Below are 21,498 nucleotides of genomic sequence, written 5' to 3'. Positions count from 1 at the left end.
GACTACAACTGTCTCTCTGGTCCGCCCTTACCTGACAGCCAGTTCCCGAACCAGCCTGCTGGTTTGTTCAGCTTTACCAGTCCACTGTGGTTCCTGACAACAAACCCAGTCTCTGCTGCTCAATGTAATTCCCCTCTGTTACCTAGTCCTTGTACCCCGTCCTTGTACCCCGATCTCCACAGGACCAAAGTCTGCCAGGGTTTCAACAACGCCGCTCGTCAGCTGCAAGCCAGCAGTCACATCACCAACAGCCCATCGCTGTTGCGACTGATTCAGCTCTGGTGGGTTAAATAAGGTTAATGCCTGTCCACTGCATTCACTGCCACGGTCACTTTCAGTCCACCACCACCATGGCGATCCTGTTTACCACTTAAAAGATCGCCCCCCTCAGCCTTCGAACTTCTCTAGTTAGCTCAATCCTCAATATTAGGGTATCTCCGGGTACCTCCAAAATTCCCTGAGCCCAAACATTGCAGGAATCAGACCTGAACCCGCCCTTCAGTGAACAGTCTAAACATAACAGCCACGTGATTCAGAATTACAAAGCAGACACCTCTGGGATGTCCTCAGAAGCTACATTCTAGGAAATCATCATTAAACCAACTGTCTGCACAAAAGAAGGGCATATGAGCTCACAGAAAATAAGAAAGGTGAACAAGAGAAGGATTATTCAGCCATTTCCAAGGGAATCTGCTTATTTCTCAATTCAAATAAAACATGTAATCAAGCCAGTTTCTATGTCACTGGCTTATGCATTATCAGATCAGATTATGGAGCTACATGGAATGTATGAAACATGTTTTACCATGACTAGCAGGCAGATTTCTCATCTCTATCAGAGTGGCCAGTTTACGTATGGAAAGTTTAGGCCACTGTTCATAGAAGGGACACTGTCGAATGAGATCCTCCTTCATTGCTTGATCACGTGAAGCAATCTCCTGATAAGCAAAAATATAATTTATATAACAATATCAATGAGGTTAAAGTATTTTGACATTTTGAAATATGAATCACTATTATTAACTTCCGATTAACACAATCTATCTCTTAGACCAGGTTACTAGCTATAACAGCATCATGATGATTAAGTTAAATAGAAAGCACAAACAATAAATAATCCATATCCATACAGTACATTTTCACACAAAACAGTAGAAACTCAAAGTAACCAGTGATTTAAAGTTGCATCAAAAAATTATCATTTTAAGGAAACATCACAGTGGTTGTCAATTATCAAGAAAACATGTTAAGCAGAAGAGAACAGATGTGTCCTCAGTTAACATTCAACAACGTGCTTCCCTCAGAAACTGCTGTGTAAGCATGTGATGTACAACAGGCTAAAGACTGTCCGCTATCTGAGGGGTTAGAAAGAAGATGAAATCAGAGGATTAGATTTGTCACAAAGGAGCACAAGGGGTTCTCTTGTGTTTTAAAAATAAATCAATTTAAATACTGGTGTTCCATACCTTTTTTATTGTGGCGTAATCCCGGTGGGATATTTTAAGGATTTCACAGTTTTCTTGTGCAGTGAAACACAGAACCCTGTTTGATTCATAGTTCTGTACTTCTTCTAGAGTTCCGAAACAACAACCAAAACCTAGCTGTAAATAATGAGAAAGATATCTAAGCAAATTCAGTAAACAGCAATCTGAATGCTTCTTGTTATCCTCAAGGAATAGAAAATGTTTATAATGCATAATTGTTTCAAAGCAAAGAAAACATAATAATAATAATAATTGCTTACACTTATATAGCGCTTTTCTGGACACTCCACTCAAAGCGCTTTACAGGTAATGTGCAGCATCCACCTGAATGATGCGACAGCAGCCATACTGCGCCAGAACGCTCACCACACATCAGCTATCAGTGGGGAGGAGAGCAGAGTAATGAAGCCAATTCATAGATGGGGATTATTAGGAGGCCATGATTGGTAAGGACCAATGGGAAATTTGGCCAGGACGCCGGGATTACACCCCTACTCTTTTCGAGAAACACCCTGGGATTTTCAATGACCACAGAGAGTCAGGACCTCAGTTTTACATCTCATCCGAAGGACGGCACCTGTTTACAGTATAGTGTCCCCGTCACTATACTGGGGCATTAGGAGCCACATGGACTGCAGGGTGAGCACCCCCTGCTGGCCCCACTAACACCTCTTCCAGCAGCAACCTTAGTTTTTCCCAGGAGGCCTTCCATCCAGGTACTGACCAGGCTTACACCTGCTTAGCTTCAGTGGGTTGCCAGTTGTGAGTTGCAGGGTGATATGGTTGCTGGCTTATGCCATATGATAAGCACTAAAGGTATTTTAGTCCAAAAATCCATAAGCATGGATTTTTATTAACATAAATTTACTGTAATGTAAACCTTTGGAATGTTTTCTGTGTAAAGAATTTTTTTTAACATGAAATTCTAAAATGTATTCTACTAAGGATGTAATAAGACTTTAGAACAATTTGCTTTGCAAAAATACTGGGTATACATCAATATCAGCAGCAGGCATGAAACATTTAATGATCAACACAAATATAAATACTTGTCACACTTAAATAGCAATGTAAACTATGGGAAATCTTACCACAGTATTTCGTTCTTCAGTTTGCTTCTTGTCCTGCTGGGTTTGTGATTTGACAGATCCTTTCAGTATAACATAAAATCCATTATTTCCAAATACTGCAAAAAACAAACCACAAACATTAATGTGTCTCTCCACTTCTCTCAACTGCAACTTTTGTAAAAAAAATATTATTAGGGATACTCAATACTTTCTCTACAGGAACTGCTCTATCAGGTTACATGGTTATTAAATTAAAAAAATGCATCAGTCGCATCAGAAACAGCCCTGAAAGCAAGAAGGATGCTGACTAAGATGGCACGCTAATTCTGTTCCACTCCTTGTGTGCAGTCAGACTTGCAGGCCTCAATCTATTACTCATCTAGTCAGCTGGAAGAGAGAAGCTTTGAAAAACTGCCTAAAAGACAGAGCAATATGGCATAGAGGAAAGAGATCAACTGCCTGGTATATTTCCAGTACTTAATCAGATCATTTGGTGAGAAGCCATGAGCATTGGACAAAGGAGGAATAATAAGGAAATCACAAATGGCGTCACTGCCTCCAGTTCAATAAGTAAGGGCTCTGAGAACTGACCTTTTTTTTAAATGCCACTAAAAATGAGCTTTTTATGTAGTCATTAGTCAGAGGTCAACTACAGCAAAACAGGTCAACTGTGCTTAAGACAGACCCTGTTGAGAAAGACCCAGATTACAGCATTTCTAGAGGTGCTTGCGAGAATTTGCCATTAATTTTCTAACAAAGTTCCATTAAACTTCTTAACTTGTTTTCTAGGCTGAATATCCCAAGTTTTACTAATTGTAACAAATGATTTCCCTCACACAATTCACCAGGATTTGTGTTAATGGTATTCTCCTAATATTTGTAGGATTGCTTTCAATAACTTTCCTAAATTCCTAAAACAATGAATATTTAGAATATTCATGATCCATCCGACCATCAACAGAAAAACACTTATTCCTGATGTGAGGTCTTGAAGAACTAGAGCCCATCCCAGAACCAAGTGGCACAAGGTAAGACTGGATAGGATTAGTCCATCACAGAGCACAAACATACAGTAAACATTGAGGGACAATTTAGATAAATCTATTAACCAAGCCCAAATGCGCCTGGGAGGTGGGAGGAAACCAGAGCACTTAATAAATTCCAGGTTCCTCAAGTTGGAATTGAACCCAGGAGCTGTGTGGCTGTATGTGTGTTAACAGTCATGTCATCATGCCACCTAATACCGACACCTCCTTCAACACTACATTTCCTTCTACTTCTACCCTCAGTTTTTTTCACACAATTAGTTGGCGATGGTAAAATGAAAGAAAAAAGGAATAGCTGAGACACCAGTGCCTACTTTTTCTTTTTTAAAATGAGTTTAAATTCAATCTATTACAAGGCTCCCAAGAAACACAACTCTTTCAGGTATAGAACTGGGCACCCTTCTTCTAAAGTCCAGGGTAAGAAAGTCAAGAAATCGATAATGCAGAAGCCACACTTTGCTGGGATGAGTCAACAGAAAAGCGCCTTGACTTTCTGATGTGCAGCTCCACTCCCTGAGAGATACTGTTGGCTGCTTCAGGGACTCTATTAAGGCCAGCTTCATTTTATTATATATTAAAACTGCACCACTCTGGGGTACATCCAGTCTCATTTTCAGCAGCTGAAGGTTTCGAGCTGTCCTGTCGTCCACTTAACAGGAGATAAAAATGATGGATATCCTCCAGGCCATGCAGAGGCAGGACATGACAGTACCAGAGAGTTGGAGAAAGAGATAGTCCTCCCTAAGTGCTTGAACAAAAGGACAGAAACCTTTGATTCCATCATAGACTATATGGAGATGACACTCTTCTTTTTGCATTTTGAAGAATATTTCTACCAAAATGGTGTCCTTCATTGACAGCATTTTTGATAACTCCGATCCATGGAGGGGCACACTTTGCAAATTCATCTTTAACCTCCTTCCTTACACAGACAAACTTCAGGTGAAAATGGTGACTGTGCATCAATTTAATCAAGTTTTTGTGTTTTTCTTGGATTATTTCGCATTTGCTGAACAGTTCAGTATGTGTTCACCATGGTGATGAAACAATTTTGATAGCTGAGTGGAGTGGAGTGGAGTTTCCTACAGTTTAACGGGTCAAGCTGAATATCAGCAGGGCCTGTCCAAGCTGTTCATCACAGCAGAAGTGGATACATCCTGGAATTGCAGATAGGTACTGTAAATGTATACAGTTCCAGGACACGTTTGAGGACAGTTCCAGCTACCTACAGTGTAATTCTCATACCCCATTGCTTTTCAAACTGATTGCACCCCTTTTTGATCTTTCTAAGGACAACCCTGCTCTGTTGGATTTTTCCACAAAGCAAATAGTTTAAGTGAAACAAATTGTTCTGTTATTGTTAGTGGCAGGTCAGTTTTCTGTAATTTTTGTCTTGCATTCTTGAGGGAAAGGAGGGTGTTTTTTACTGAAGTTCATTGTGTCTATTTCTTGGGATGTTTCTATATTTTATATTACGCATAAAAATACGATTGCTACAGGATCCCCCACACTTTATTTTGGGTTTCTGGGTGTGTTTCATATTCAAACACAGAAGCTAAACATTTTTTTCAAAAAATATTTCTTTATAATTGAGTTACAGGAGAGCTATTATTTATTTTACTTATTTTTGTAACTTATTTACTTATTTTAGTAACTGTCCTGTAACAATTAGTCTTATAATTGTTAATGTGTGTTAGATTTAATCTGTAGTTAGTAGGTCAGTCTTTATTAGTTCACTGTTATACTGATGTTACAATATTGTTTTTTACAATTATTACTTTTCTCTACCTTTTTCAAATGAGTATATTTCATGTGTTTAATGTTAACTACATTTACTTATTTCATTTTTTCAGGGTTGGCCTCCTCTATTGTGTTTGGTAATATCTGGAATGAAAGTATTATGCCACCTCTTATTTGTTCCTGAAGTTGGCACTAGTTGGCAGCTAACTTCAGCTGGGACTCCAGTTGTTACTCTTATAGCTACAAGCCACCAGTCAGTGACTGCACTGCTGATATCATGAACAATAACTTTTAGTAGGAGATCTAACTGTTGCTAAAAAACTATTCTGCAAAATTAAGTGGAGACTGATATTTATTTGATCCTAGTTACATGATTTACAGAACTCATATAAAGAAGTACAGTGTAGGAGTTTTGTGAATTTACTGGAACAATTTATTAATTGTAGCAGTAACCACGAGGTGATTCTTTTATGGCTATTAGAAAATCAATCGATCAGCGACACACACACATGGATTCAATACACGAGATACATTTATTAAAACATAAATTGTGCATATAAAACATAATAGTCTGCCTGGATACAGATGACAGATCTTACTGTGAGGGTTATCAAAATGCAAGGTTTATTATCATGAAGAGATGCAAAACACAAAGAGATACAAAACAAAGAATATACTTCAGTATACCATTCGGCTATAATATCGTTAATCAGTCTAATTATTGAACATTGAACATTGGATTTACTTATCCACTATATATGGATTTGGGTTTCCCGTCACGGACACCAAAGACCTAAGACTTGTTCATGTCGTGTTTTGACAATGTAATACAAATTTGTTAAAAAGCTAGTTTCACAACTACAGTACATGTGGGATTTAATTTTAAAGAAAAGGAGCACTAGGGAATAAACCAAGTGACAACACTTTTCTCCACTGCTTGCTATAATTATGCAACAGGCTAGTCAACCGCTTAGAAAGGTTCAATCTCATCAACTGGACAATCATATACTTCCAAGTGACAGTTTTTGTCAATAAAATATTCATCCATTTTGAATAACAAAGGAGGACAGCTAAATAATTAAGAAAAAAACATTTAAAGTATTTTAGTGTAAGCAGAGTCTCTAAAGTCCCAGAGACTCAGACTTACTTTTGCTTTGATACTCAGCAAAAAAAGTATGTGCAAATTATCTGTGAGTGTGAAGCACAATTTCAACAACTGTCATCAGGGCGGCTGTGGCAATACAGCTGTCAGAACACATGGCCATCTTCACTTGTCACCTGGTTTTTCAACACGCAGCTCCACATCCACCTGACAAAAACTGTATTTTTGATTATTTTTGTTTTATTATTCTATTGACTGCCATGCTTGAATATGATGCTTATTTGAAGCATACTTAAACCATGGTACAAAGCATGGTACATGGTACAGAATAATAAAAAGGCCATTGAAAAGGCCAATGCTGGTAACAGCACTGTGGGAAATAAAGTCTAGAGTACAGTAAAGAGAGAGTACAACAATAGTCTAGGAAAGTGTTATGACCACTGTCTTGTAGTGTCTCTCGGCTCACGGTTGCCCTGGAAAACCATCACATTTGCACGAGAGCTCACAGTTTTCCAGGGCTTGCATTGGTGGCACTTCATCATTATTCCTTTCCACTCCACTCTTTGTCCCAGTTGCAGTACCGCCTTTATTTTCTCCATGTTTCTCCAGTCTGGCAGGCAGAAACTGCAGTGGTCTGAGCTTTGCCAGGTAGTCATGCCTCCCTGGAATGCCTAACCCATGTATCATCCTTTTCCTAGGAGTCTGGCAGCAGGAATCTGATCCCCAAAGCTGAGTAAGCAATACCCAAAAAGCTGAGGCTTCCCAGTCTTGGTCAATGGAATGAGCGTCCAGGATCAATGATCGCCAGGGCTGTTGGCTACCCTGGCCCTTCTCCTCTAAATCAGTCAGCACTTTTAAAATCCCCTCTGCCACTGCAGCTTGCACTGCAGCTCCAGTTCCAAGTCTTCACTCCACCTGCACTGCAGCTCCAGTTTCAAGTTCCACCAAACCTGTCCAGTTCCCTCGAGGTAGGTCCGCAGTAGGTTCCAACCTTAAGCTGAGGCTCCCCGATTCCAATCCACGGGTTGAGGTGGGCAATGCCTCTGAAGGCTGTTATGTCTTTGACCATTTTTTTTTGTCGCTGACTGGCCTGGGCTAATTGAGCCCCACCAGCCAGTAATCAATTATTCTAGTATCACTCCCTTTCACTAAACTTTCCTTCACTTCACTTTTACAGGAGTGCTCAAGCCCCAAACGAGTAGGGTCTCTTTGAATATTTCTTTCACTCTCACTTGCACTTGGGTTCTGAGCAATAACAACCCGTGTGGCTACAACCAATCCTGCAGTGCTGTAACAGAAAGCTTAATGGCATAAGACAAAAGTGAATAAGAATATGGCATAACACTAGGCTTTTAATAAGCACTCGTTGACTCAAAACTGCACATGGTTAATTTATTGAAATTGTAGCACTCTTATAAAGGTAGCAATAGCAAATTTCACTGTAGTTTTCCCCTTATATTTAACTTGAAATCAAGGATGTTGTATAAAGTACCTGGAAACACTGTTTTGTCAAAGCAAAGGGACATTTAAGGTGTTTTATGCTAACAGCCAAGGTTCTTAGAGTACAACTCAGTTTTCATTATTCACACACATTGTCAACAAAACCTTACTGAATGTCACCTCTGCCAGTGCCAAGCCCACCTTTTTAAAGCAAGAATATTTCCATACATCCACATGATGGCTGTCAGCAGTTGCCTTCTGTCACATTGTTAGTCAAAGAGGATCAGCTCAGTGCTCTCAGTATGTGGTAGCTATAGGATAACTGATGCTTATTTTCAGCTACTAGGGTCTAAGAAGCAATAAGAATTAAATCAAATGTCTTTTTGCCTAAGCAATTATGATAACAGGAACTGTTTCAAAATATTGCAATGAAAGAGTAAACAGTAAAAACAAAACACAGCATGGAATATTTCACAGTATTTAACAATTAAAGTTGATAGAAAAACATCTAAATACAGAAATACAGGCAAACTAATTTACATATTTTATATATTATTAATATTATATTATTAATAATAATATAATTAAGTATATATATCTCCCCTTTTGACAAAACATACTGTGATACAGTAGCTGCACTTACAGCTTGTAAAGTTGAAGAACTGCAGAATACATTATGGCCGTTTTCTATGTACAGTAGACACCAAATTTATTAATATTCATGATAAATTGTACCTTTGTATTGAGCATGAAAATTCAAGTGTTTGTGATTATTCAATACAGATACAAAATAGATTTAAGAGGTGAGTGACTTTCAATATTGTATGTTAAAAAATAGAACACACCTCAAAAAGTAGCTACAGTTGTTCATTTACAGTACATTCATACTCCAGCATTCTGAATTTTGTGATCTTTATCACTTTGGCCCCAATATAGGAAACATTACCTATTGTCTTTAATAGGTCCTTAAACTTGTCATCAGGGAAATGTTAAGGTGCTGATAAGAAAAGAGGACACAATGTTTTAGCTATGGAGCCTTCTGCCTTCTTGAACCTACTTGATCAGGAAAATGCGACCACTCCTAAAACAGAAACGATACACGTCACTCCTTTTAATGTAGCCATGGAGCTCTGCTTCAGACACCAAATCCATTAAGTCAACCTCCTATTGTAGCCTTGGAGACCTGATGTCTTGGACACACTGTATCCTGATGTTTTCAGAGTTTATAGAAGATTCCCAGTCATTGCCAATAGGTGAGAGTTACTGTAGCTTTCCAAACTACTTTTCTGATCTCATATTTGGGTAACATTTCACAACATCTACTTCCTAACATCTACTTCCAGGTGGGTTAGCAACCATCACATTAGCCTTGAACTTGGACAACACAGTGAAAAATAGAATCACTCAGGTATTTTTTCTTTGATTTTCTTTGATTGTGACTAGAAGTTAAGGGTAACAGTTTCATACAATTCCCTGAAGTTCCTCATGATTACTCATTTTACTTGTGTTCAGATTCCTTTAATACCCTGTCCCAAACACTATGACTTTCAAAAGCATCTATAAACTCTCCAGAGTTTAAGGAAGCTATAAAACTACCACATTTTGAAGTACACCTGTATTCTCTTTATTTAACCAACATTTAATGAGGAAACTACCGTAAAGTGAAAGGCATGCTCTTCTCTGCATCCTCCTTATATAGATATTTTACAGTAGGTCTTTTGGACATTTAAAAGCATGGTGCAAAACTGAATATACTGTAGTAATCACATTCAAACTCGGGTAAGAAATGTGAAGAAAAGCTTGCCAATTTCAAACTTTGGATAATATGCTGTTAACATGCATTTGACATTGGGAATATTTTCTGGGAATAGGATGGAGTAGAAGAGAATTTGAGAAGATAATCACTACCTGTGGTGCACAATTAAACTAATTCCATGCTTTTGTTTTTTTGCTCTTGTGAAAGGGATTAAAGTGGGTAACTCCCTTCCACTGTTTGTTTCCAATAATTACAACAATTCCAAAACTTCTCCAGAGACTCACAAAATAAACACCCTTAACAGAGCTTGCATTTCCAACCTTTTATACTGTATGTCTGTGAAAGTTGGATAATTTACTCAAACGTCAAAAAGAGTCTAAACAATTCTTCACAACCAATTGTTTACTGAATAAGGCACAGCATAAAACATCTGGACATGCTGTTGAACGGAAATATAGTTGCAGTTCAGAACTGAACCACAAGTACAGGTTATACAGAGACACCAACATCAATTCATTGGTTACTGCCTCAGTACATATGCAAAAGAGCAAATAAACATCTATGTGCTTTATCAGCCAACACTTTTAACACATGGAAACCCAAAGAAAGAAAGAAGGAAAATCCTTTGCAGTCAACACATCAGACAACTAATCAACGAAGAAACGACACCAACAATTCAAGGAACGATCAAAGCTTTGGCTAAGAGATGTTTAGAAGGAAACCTTTGCCGTGTGCTGCAAGGGGGCTGTGTTTGTACTGTAGTTGACTGATGATGGCTACAATAATTCACAAGCGGTCAGTGTAAACCCTTGTTATTCCATGACCAGTGGGGAATGTAAGTTTTAAAACACTGACTTGAACAGGAATGGAATTATTTCCTGATTCTCTTGAAGCTTCTCTTCCATAATAAAAATTAGTAACTTGAGCTCGTTTAACTAACTTAAGCTTTTTTACTTCTGTTAGCATTCTCTCTCCTAAGGATATTGGGACAGATCATGGGCACCTTTGTACATGTTTTGGGAAAGGTTTGAAGAGATCATTTGTCTTGTGTCCACCCTATTTTAGACAAGAATATTCTTGTCTGGGCCTGTTGCATTTGTTAAATAACTACTCCAATCTCCATCTTTCACAGCAGCAGAAACAGATCTGTTTGGATGGACTCTTTGTGGTGAAAAATGTGTCATCACTTGATCAAAAGTATTCAACTTCCCTTCCATGGCATCCTTGGCATGATATTTTTGGAGGTCTCTACTGCTTGGACACATGGTGCTAGAAATGGGATGGGGACATAGGGGGCAAAAAGTGCTGTGGTTTATGCCATCGAGTTGTTATTGCACTGCATTGCTTCTTCTTATGTACAGTATGATTTCACTTCTGAGGTACTTCTGAAGGGAAACTTGGAAAGTTGAAGGAGGGTGCCATCTGGGTAAGAGTCCATGGGGATTTTGTGTGGTAGAGAACATATTTTGTTCTATTTTTGGTATGTTACGGTTTGAAATATTAATCAAACTAATATTTGGGAACAAACTGGTTCCCAAAAAAAGCAATCAGAATATATATACAGTATATGACAGTCTAAAGTGAATCAACTATGAACGTAATTATGCAGCTGGTTAAAAATTATTTTAAAAAATATAAAATTTTAAAATTTGCATTATAGCACAATGTATAAACAGTAAGAATACCTTTACATTTTATTTCCTTTTAATATGAAAAGCTGGTACACGAGAGGAGTTTAAATTTACAAAACCACTGGAGGTCAAAGTATAGTACAAAGACGGCCAGTGTCCATTTATGTTCCAGTGGGAGTGATCAGGATTGTTGGAGTCTGGACTGGTGACAGTGTAAGCAGACAGGAATGCACCGAGCAGTCTGAGTGCTGATGGTTATGTCATTTGAAGAACTCCCTGTCACATCATGAACAGTAATTTATACTAAATACCCATGGGGCACACAGGGCATTTGAGGTTCCCTTTTCATTAAAGCCTACAGTATGTGTTTACACTACACGTATGTCAGGTGAACCCCCCTATGACCATTACTGCAGGGTGTGGCCACCCCTATTTTTTCCCATCTGATGACACCCCTGAGAAAATCTTTTACCCTTTACTGTTGGAGCCTGTACAATCTCCCTTTCATCTATTGTGGGCTGATTTTCCTGTTATAAACATTCAATAACATTAATCTGCATGCTGAATTCTCTTCTTGCAATCATAGGGTGCAGCTTTGTTGCTTTTCCAAAACCCAGCAGGATAAGTGCAGCAGCAGTATTTAACACCCCCCAAAAATTGGGCGGACTTGGCGATCAGTCTGTTCTTCAGACTGTGTAACATTTCTCACTCTCTCACGGTCTTTTATATTCACAGCAACCATCTGGCTGCATAATCACTGGGGTGTGTTGAAACAGGAGTTTGAAGTTCATCTTAAAGTGAAAGAAATAAAAATGTAATTTAAGCCTTATACCTTTGTTAAATTAAATATTGTTGTCTGTAAGCATTCTGGAGTTCATGGTGCAAGGTGGTCCCCCTATTATATATAATGTTAATTTTGTAAATGAAATGTCTGGCATATTGTTACTGTATATCAATATTTCCAGATTATATCTTCCATTATATTTTTTGTATTTGAAATATATAAAAAATGTAACAGGAAAAAGTGTGGTTTGACCTCTAATTATACAGGAAAATAAATTGATAAATTTCAATTAATTGACATACAGTAGTATTCAATTTCCCCTGCCCACATCTCTACTCATGCTGCTTCGGTTAGTAAAAGGACACTTCTCGTAATAGTTCAGGTGGGTAGCTGCGTCAGCATGCGTAGGCTGCAAAGGAACAAGTAATAGGTTTATTCCATGCTGAAAAAAAAGAAGAACGAAAACACAACTTTTCGGCTGCGTGTTTTGTTATTTTGTTATTTGTTATTTTGTTATCTATTCACCTGAAGAAGGCTCCATGGCCGAAACGTTTTTTTCTTTCTTCTTTTTTTTCAGCATGGAATAAACCTATTACTTCTCTTAATATTCTTCAATGATCTTTACCAAGAAAACTTTAGGTTTTCAAAGTAAAAACTTGACAACACCTTTTGAAAAGCAGAATTTCTAGCAGACAAGCCAATGAATACTCTTTATTAAAGTTTGTGCTTCCTCTTCGTTGAAAAACATGATCAAGCATTACTTAGGGTTGTATTGCTTGTACACATTTTTATTTTCTCTTTTTCTATTTTCTCATTAGTTTCACATATTATGTGAAGCCTATTTATTTTGTTATCTACAGTTCAGCTGGTTATAATCACAAGATTATTGCAGTAAAACATACATTGATTGATGCACTAATCACTCTCTCAATCCTTTCATTCTCTTTTTCTTACAATGCTCCATTTCATTAGAAATATTTGGTAAAAGAAAACTAAGATGTAAATGTAATCTAAGAAAATTTTTTTTTATCATCATTATCATCACTTTCAAGAACCTCCAAAAAAGGGTCATGGTGGCCCAGCAGGGTGCAAGATGGGATACATCATGGATGGGATGCACACAAAGACCCAAACACACATATTCACACCAGGGCCAATTTTACAGATATTAATTACCATAAGAAAAGGACACAAGACAGGATACACCACTAGTCAATCACATAGCGTACATAGACTAGGGGAAACACGTCAGGGCTATTTTCCCAGCAGGCAATCAACCTACCAGCATCTTTGGACTGAGTGAAGGAACCAGAGCACCAGGTCGAAATCCAAGCAAACACGGTAAGAGCATACAAACTCCACACAGACAGTACCCCAGGAATTGCTGTCAAGGCTCCAGCGCTGGAAGGCAGCTATGCTATCCATGCCATTCTTTTTAATATTTTCTTTAGCAAAAACATTATGAATGTGAAAAAAAAGCTAATTTACAAAAAACTCCCCAACTATTAAAAGTGCCAATAGGGCGCTCCTTCTCTGTCCTGTCCCTAGTTTCTGGTCTGCTGTCCTTCCTGTCCCTCTCTTTCCCTTGGGCTATATATTTCCGGGTCTTGCACTCTGTCCTCGCTCAGCATTGACGTTCGGATGTCCTGAGACCCGCCTAGCACCAGGGCGCCCCACGTCCGCTCCCTGAGGGCATAGGTTTCTATACGGCATTCCTGAACTCTTTGCACTATGAGCCCGGGCCTTTTTCCCGTCTCGCCGCTACGCATATGGGTCTTTTTCCGCTCTCCTGCTCCCCACGGTTAGTCCCTTTGGACGTCCGTGACAGAAAACAGGTGAGTTACAAAGATGCCAAAACCAGGAGCCAAAATCCCCAAATTGTAGTCAAAACATGCTAAGTCAAAAACCAGAAGAGCCGAAGTACAGAACACAAACCAGAATTGCAGGGGGTAGCTCTGAATAGGTAAACCCAATACTGAGCAGTGAGCGTCGTGCCAGAAGTTCCTAAAATATGGTAAAGTCAGAGGTGTGGTGCTGAACAGTAAGGTTATTGGTTAACTGTTTTGGCGAGGTCTACGCCTTCTTAAGGGGACTGCGGAGGGACTGCGTGAAGCTGAGGTTGTAACAATATCATTGAAGGACTACAGTTCGTCATTCCAAGCCCAACCAAAAATTTTCACTATGAGGCCCTCCAAATACCAAACATCCTTTAATCACACCCAAGAAAGCATCTTCATCAATGATCCAATTAATTAACTCATATTCACCCAGTACTTCTATTTATAACGATATTTAATGGTCTTTAAGGGCCTCTAGTGGCTAGGCAGTTGTAGCTGCAGTCTTTCCTGAACCAGCCTGTCATATGTTTGTGTAAGACTTTATAGGCATGATATTATTCAAACCATTCATAAGGTACCCATATTCAAGTAAAGTGGTACCATGATAAAAACAATTCCTTGCATTTGTATGGCATCTTCTTCAAAATGGAACCTATTTTTTTATGTAGGAAGGCACTCACATCATCTACTGATAAAGTGCAACACCCACATGATCACGTATCTCCCATCCCAGTACCAACTCTGCTTAGTTTCATCTGCTATGATCAGGTTACAAAGTACCACTGCTGATGGCTGACTGAAGTTCAAAATTTCAATCAACAAAACATTCCACAAACAGTTCACCCAACAAAAGTTTAATTCTAACTCAGGATTTCCAGTACATAAGTTTGTATTGCTTATATCCAGTACAGCCACAAACATTTACAGCCGCAATATGTTAGCTGTATGCCCTGTGGTAACAGGGCCATGGCGAATGATAAGCCGTGCTCCAAGCACAGGATTCAGAGAGGCCTCCAGAGACTTCAGAGGGGCTCAGGGGGAGCGAAGCTTAAATGAGTGGATGGAAAAAATGATGCAGGCTGACTGGAGAAGTGAGATGAGTGAATAATGGAATCTTAACCAGCAGGAAGAATCTGCCTGTTAACTGCAGTGGAAAGGCTGGAGAACAGCGTTTTAGCAGAAATGAAAAAAAAGATATCAGTAGAAAAAGGCGGTCAGGTAGCGGCAGTGAAGAAGACTGGGGAACAGAAGCCTCAGAGGTGACAGCTTGTCAAAACAGGGGAAAGTGTAGTGAGCCGGCAGACAGCTAGGATAGCTAGACCCTGGTGATTCAGTGCTCAAATATTTAGGAAAAAGTTGTTTGTTAAGGCGAGTGTAAAGTGGAAGAGAAAGCTAGCACTGAAAGCTCTAGCTCAATGTCAGAGTACTGAATCTGTGGGACAAATGCCTTAAATAGCCTGCTTAATTGCCTGTGACCCTTCTGCATTAACACAGGGTAGAAAGGAGCCTGAGGGCCTGTTTGGGTTGCCCAGGGCAATGTCAGGATGCAAGATGCTCCCAGCCAAAAAGTAACAGTCCCCCCCCCTAATGGCCTGTCTCCGCACAGCTCCCAAGGGCAAAATGTAGCACATGTGAAAGGTCCATATCATATGCAGGCAGTTGAGTTGCTGAGCTGGGATCCAGGTACATTCTTCTGGTCCTCTCCCTCGCCAGTGAACTAAGTATTGCAAATAGTATTGGACCCGGTGAGAATCCAAATGGTGGTCAGTGCGGGCTTAGGAAGCAAAATGGGGAATGCTGAGGACAGTCGCTGCCCCAGGGGGCAGGTTAGGACAAGCAAGGAGTGTCAGCGCTCACACGTTCTAGGATCTTGTATGGGCTGATGTATTATGAAGCTAATTTCTGAGATGGCAAACGGAAACAAAGATGTAGAGTAAATAGCCAGACTCATAAGTGCCCCATAAGGGAGTCTTCTCATCTGCATCGATTGGCTATCCTCTCTTGTCACTGGGTTGCTTTACAAAGGTTAGCCTGTATCACTCGCCAGACCCCCTCTAGGTCTTGGGCTGCTCTGTTGGTGGCCAGAACATTTCTGTTGAGAGCCCAAGAAGAAGAGGTTGGAACTCCTATTGACACTGGAATGGTGATTTGCCTGTGGAGGAGTCATTAAAATATTCAAAAGGATGTTACAAGGGAATTCCTCCCAGGGAATTGGGAGTCATCTTGGAATGCAGTCACGTGTCAGCGCAGGTAGATCTCCAGGTCTTGGTTAACCCTCTCTGTTTGCCCATTGGATTCTGAGTGGTAACCTTAAAGATAGTTTGACTCAGATTCCCAATTTTCAGCAGAAAGTTCTGCAGAATGGAGGACCTCTGTCAGAGACAGTGATGTCATGGAAGACCTCTTTTGCCATTTGGACAGCAAATAGTAGTTTTGGAAGAGGGATGACATGAGCGGCTTTTGAGAAGCAGTCAACCACAGTGAGGATGACTGAATGAGTTCAGAAGCGGGAGAGACCAGTTATGAAGTCTTAAGATATGTGCTACCACAGCTGATCAAGAATTGTGTCATGCAGCAGGAGGCAGTGGGAGGTAGACAGAGTTCCAAAGTAGTACGGTACCAAACGAGAGTGAAGTTGTGGTCTTAAATGAGAGCGAGGAGTAAAAAGCCAAAAGGGTTCTGAATAGATTAATTACCAAATTGAGAGGCCAAGTTGTGGTCAAGAGGAGAATGCTGAGTCGGTAGCCAAAAGGTAATATTGACGAAAGCAGAGACTAGTAACAAGTTTCTGAGCTCAGGGAGGAGACCTCAATAGTGAGCGAGGTAGAAGAGGAGTGTGGTGTTAATTGGTGAGTGGGCGTTAAGAGTGACTAGAGCTCATGGGAATGTGGGAGCGCTTGCATGCTTGTGTGCGGTTCGTGATAAATTGGAAGGGAGAGAAGGTGACAACCTGTATCCTGCTTTCTTTGCACCAGTTACAAACTGGACAAAAAGCCACGAAGGTGGTGATGTCTGCTCTCATTGACAGCCTCCCTAAAGAAATGTGGTATGGGGAACCAGCTACTCAGGATCTTTAACTGTAGCACCACTAGTGGTATCACTGTATGGTACAGCAATACTACCATGCATGAAAAACATACTGTACATGAAATACAAAGGGTTGTGGCAATGGTACAGGGGATTATAGGATGTGATTTACCATCAATCAGTGAGAATCACACCATCCGCTGTCACAATAATGCCCAATCCATCATTCAGGATCCTAGCCATTCCAGCCACAAACTGTTCTCCCCCCTGACCTCTGGCAAGGGTACCATACCATTAAAGCATGGGCCACTAGACTTTAGAACACCTTCTACCCTATGGCAGTGCGCATGATAAACTGCTAATTGTGCAATGCCTCAGAACTCAATGCACCTCTGCACTATGCACTTTTGACTTGGACTACCTGATTTTGATTTTTTCACGACCACATATTTACTGTTCTCTACAACATATTTATTGTTCTGGTTGTTATGAATATATTAATGCTGGTAATATATTGTATGAATATATTAATATGTCATCCAGATATGCCACTACAATGTAATCTAGAAAATCCCAGGAGATGTCACTGATGAAGGTTTGGAAGACTACTGGGCCTTATAAAGCTCAAACAGAATCATTAAATATTCTTAGTGTCTTTCATGGTTATTGAAAGTCTTCTACTTGTCTCATTCCCATATTCCTATTCTTATTAGGTTATACCTTGGTCAACCTTAGTGAAAATGGACACCTGGCTGGCGTCTTCCAGGAGTGAGGGAATAAGAGGGAAAGGGTACTATTTATTTATTAATTATAGCCAGCAGCCATATCACTCTGCAACTCACAACTGGCAACCCAGTTTGAAGCTAAGCAGGTGTGAACCTGGTCAGTACCTGGATGAGAGACCTCCTGGGAAAAACGTTGCTGCTGGAAAAGGTGTTAGTGGGGCCAGCAGGGGGTGCTCATCCTGTGTTCCTAATGGGTCCTAATACCCCAGTATAGTGACGGGGACACTATACTGTAAGCAGGCGCCATCCTTCGAATGAGATGTAAAAACCGAGGTCCTGACTCTCTGTGGTCATTAAAAATCCCAGGGTGTTTCTCGTAAAGAGAAGTGGTGTAACCAAATTTCCCATTGGCCCTTACCAATCATGGCCTCCTAATAATCCTCATCTATGAATTGGCTTCATTACTCTGCTCTCCTCCTCACTGATAACTGATGTGTGGTGAACGTTCTGGCAAACTATGGCTGCCGTCGCATCACCCAGGTGGATGCTGCACATTGGTAGTGGTGGAAGGGAGTCCCCATTACCTGTAAAATGCTTTGAGTGGAGTGTCCAGAAAAGGGCTATATAAGTATAAATAATTATTATTTTTATTATTTGTTGATTTTGTTCAGGCCTGTGTAATCAATACAGAGCTGCAGAATACCGTGTTTTTGGGGCAAAAAAAGAATCCATTCCAAGCGGGCACTGAAGATGGGTTAATGATGTCTGTTCGGGGGTCTTCTTGTATACATTCTTTCATGACCTTTGTTTCCATTAAGGAGAGGGCACGGAGGTGACCTCTTGGGTGCATTGTTCTGGTAAGGAGGTCAATGGGGCAATCATATGTTCAGATGTTCACCCATGGAGAAGGCATCAGCAAATTCCCTATATTCAGCTGGTAAACCTGCCATATCCAGGGTGAGGACTCCTAGGAGATGTTGGTTTCAAAAGCAGGTCTTCTGGCATTTGGAGCCTCTGGCGGTGAGCTGCCTAGTTGCCTAGTCCAGATGGGGATTGTGAGAGCCAGGGAAACCCAAGCACTCATGGGCAGAGTGGCAAGGTGATTTAGAGGAGCTCAAGCTGTCCTGGGTGAACTCCCAAGGACGTATTAGGAGTCAGAGGTTTTAAATTCCCCTCAATGGGTAGCAGGGGAAAACAGGGAAAGGAATTTACAGTTATCATGCCTTGTAAGGTCAATGAAGTTCCCAGCACTCCAGAATCTATAAATGCCTGTCATTTAGTTTGTCCCCATTTTAAGTCGGGAGAAAGCATAAGTCATCACGAGGGGTGAGGCAGTGTCATCATTCCACTTAGTAGGGACTCCTCTTTCTGCAGGAGTGGGACTTTTCCTGGAAGGATGGGACAGCCACAGAGCTCCGTATCGTATCATATGGCTCCCCCTGCTAGAGGCTGAACAAGAGGTTGCCACAGCTCAAAACACTGAGCCGACTGCCAAAGTTGCTCCGCCGGATAAAAAAATCATAAGCACATATGGATGTTGCTTTTCCCATCTACCACGCATTTTCAGTAATTCAGTTCTTATAAACACAGTCAGTGTGCATTATGAATTTGAGCACTGCTTATCGAAGTACGCATGCATATGAATTTTGAATTTCATATACATCAAGTTCTCATTAAAGAAAAGTACAAAAAATTAGTAAACAATCATTACACAGCCCTGAAGTAAAAACCTGAGTCACTTACTGGTTTGACCTTTCTCCCAGGACTCCGTGATCACAAGGGAGCTCAGCTGCCGCAGCTCCTGTTGTGAGAGCTGGCCAGTGACACCAGGGAATCCTCTCAGCAGCCTGAGGACAGCCTGGTGCTCAGCTTGCGTCCTCTCTATGGGGCTGGAAATCAATGCACACCAGAGTCAGAGAAAGGATGCCCTTGAGCTTCAGATCAATACCCGTAGAGTGTGACAGGACTGACCCAGATGTCATCACACTCTAGTGACTTTATCAGCTATGTAGAAATGAGAGGATGAAGTTTAAGGCTTACTGTATAGGGAAAATAGCAGAATGGAGAATGGAAAATGGAAAATGCCAGCAACATGAAGAGATTCAAAGACATCAAAGGCATTAAACCAGTGAAGCACTGATCAAACTATTAGGACAGGAATATAAAAAGCACCACCAATCCAAATAACCACCATCTTGTTTTAAATACAGGCAGCATTTAGTCACTAACCACAATTATAGCTTTGTCATACAAAAAACTACAGAAATGTATGCTTCCATTTTGACTTTCAGACAGGACAGAACTTAACCACACAATGCACAATAACAGAAAGTATTACTGTAAAATAGACCACAATGTACTGATTACAAATACAAGATGACCAACTTTTAGTTGATTTTCTGTTTGCCACTGCTACTTGATCCTCACTGCTCTAGCAGGGTTTAAAGTCAATCATTAAAAAAGAAAACAACAATGTTTTTTTAAATGTTTTTAAAAATGTTAATTTACAATAGACACATTTAAATTATTTCATCTAACTTTCATTTTGAAACTTTAAACTATGCAAATACATTTAAATGAACATGTAAAACAGACACCAACAACTTTTTTTGATCTTCAGCACCCTTTAGTAATGTGGTGTGATTTTACTTTTATATAAAATCAATATTTGTTACCGATGTTTGATACATTTGATCACTATTTGGAAATAGGTGTGCAATGTTTAAAAACTGTATTTGACTAAAAAAGCTTGCAATTTGTCCTTTTGTATTTTGAGAGGAACACTACAAACATATTCATTTTGGGAAAATTGTATAAAATTCAGATCTCCACTTTAAAAAAATAATTAATTCTTTAAAAAATATCCAAAAAAGATCTGCAAAGAGTTTTTAGAGCTGAAGGAAATAAGCTATAAGGAAAGACTGAAAGTAAATGTGTAAGAGAAAATTTGATTAAAGTCTTCTTAAGATCTAACTAAGCTAAACCAGCTGGTTATGGCTTAACTGAAGCAATCTGGCAACTTTTCCCAGATCTTCAGGTGCCACTGCTTTAAAGAAACCTAAGAAAGCCTGCAGATACACTGGCTTTTCAGGACTGGGATTGGACAGCTCTACTCTAGGTGATGTGGTCAGCTGAATGAGACAGAGGATTGTCCATAACACAAGCGCTAAAGAGCTCAGTCGGTGTTACAGAACAAAAAAAATGCAGCTGGTAAAATGTTTGCCACTCTAAATTCTTCTGCCCTTGATTTTGTTTCTAGCAACACTCATTTATATTCCTTATTCAGTAAGTCCCCATACTCTAGCTGTATGAAATGTATTCCATGTACAGCAACAGCTGTTTTACACTCAGTCTGGCTTCCTATCATTGAATGCTGCTCAGGTTCAGCCTCGAGCCCGCTATGTAGCCCCAGGATTCATTTTGGTGATGTGACCTCTTTTTCAATCAGACACTTTGTTTTCAGTCCACTGCAATGGTATAGCAATGTATCAAATCAAAATTTCATAGCAAATAATAGCATAATGTCTGAATTCTTTTTTTTTCACATAAATATAATTGTTTATGTGAACCAAACAGAAAATAACGTGTTTTTTTTTGTTTTTAGATACAAAAAGACTGTGTATCAGTCTTTACTTATACTGGGGTCAGTACACTTTTAATTTCATAACACCAATTGGAACACAGCATTTGTACTGTTTTGATAATTGATCATGTTTTTTCGTTTAGTAATTGTAACTACAACTGATTATAACTAGACTTAAAAATAATTACAGTAACACAGTAAACAGTATTGAGGCAAAAGTGCAGAAAATAAAATACAGAACATATTCTGAAAATCTGTTTCTGTCCTAACCT

General features: G+C 39.7%; 1 protein-coding gene across 1 annotated transcript in view; it reads right to left on the bottom strand.

Annotated features, from left to right (window-relative positions):
* The window catches only part of cnbd1 (cyclic nucleotide binding domain containing 1), an 82,941-nt gene that overhangs the window by 19,081 nt on the left and 42,362 nt on the right, over window positions 1-21,498 (bottom strand). Inside the window, exons 5-8 of the mRNA XM_088918942.1 lie at window positions 19,387-19,532; window positions 2,576-2,670; window positions 1,467-1,601; window positions 806-938 (exon numbers count right to left, since the gene is read on the bottom strand). Coding sequence (XP_088775068.1) covers window positions 806-938; window positions 1,467-1,601; window positions 2,576-2,670; window positions 19,387-19,532 — 509 coding nt within the window. The remainder of the gene's footprint in view (window positions 1-805; window positions 939-1,466; window positions 1,602-2,575; window positions 2,671-19,386; window positions 19,533-21,498) is intronic.

The sequence above is a fragment of the Atractosteus spatula genome, chromosome 6 (genome assembly GCF_055471065.1).
Source record: "Atractosteus spatula isolate fAtrSpa1 chromosome 6, fAtrSpa1.hap1, whole genome shotgun sequence".
NCBI classification, from domain to species: Eukaryota; Metazoa; Chordata; class Actinopteri; order Semionotiformes; family Lepisosteidae; genus Atractosteus; species Atractosteus spatula.
This window is presented reverse-complemented; position numbering and strand designations above follow the sequence as displayed.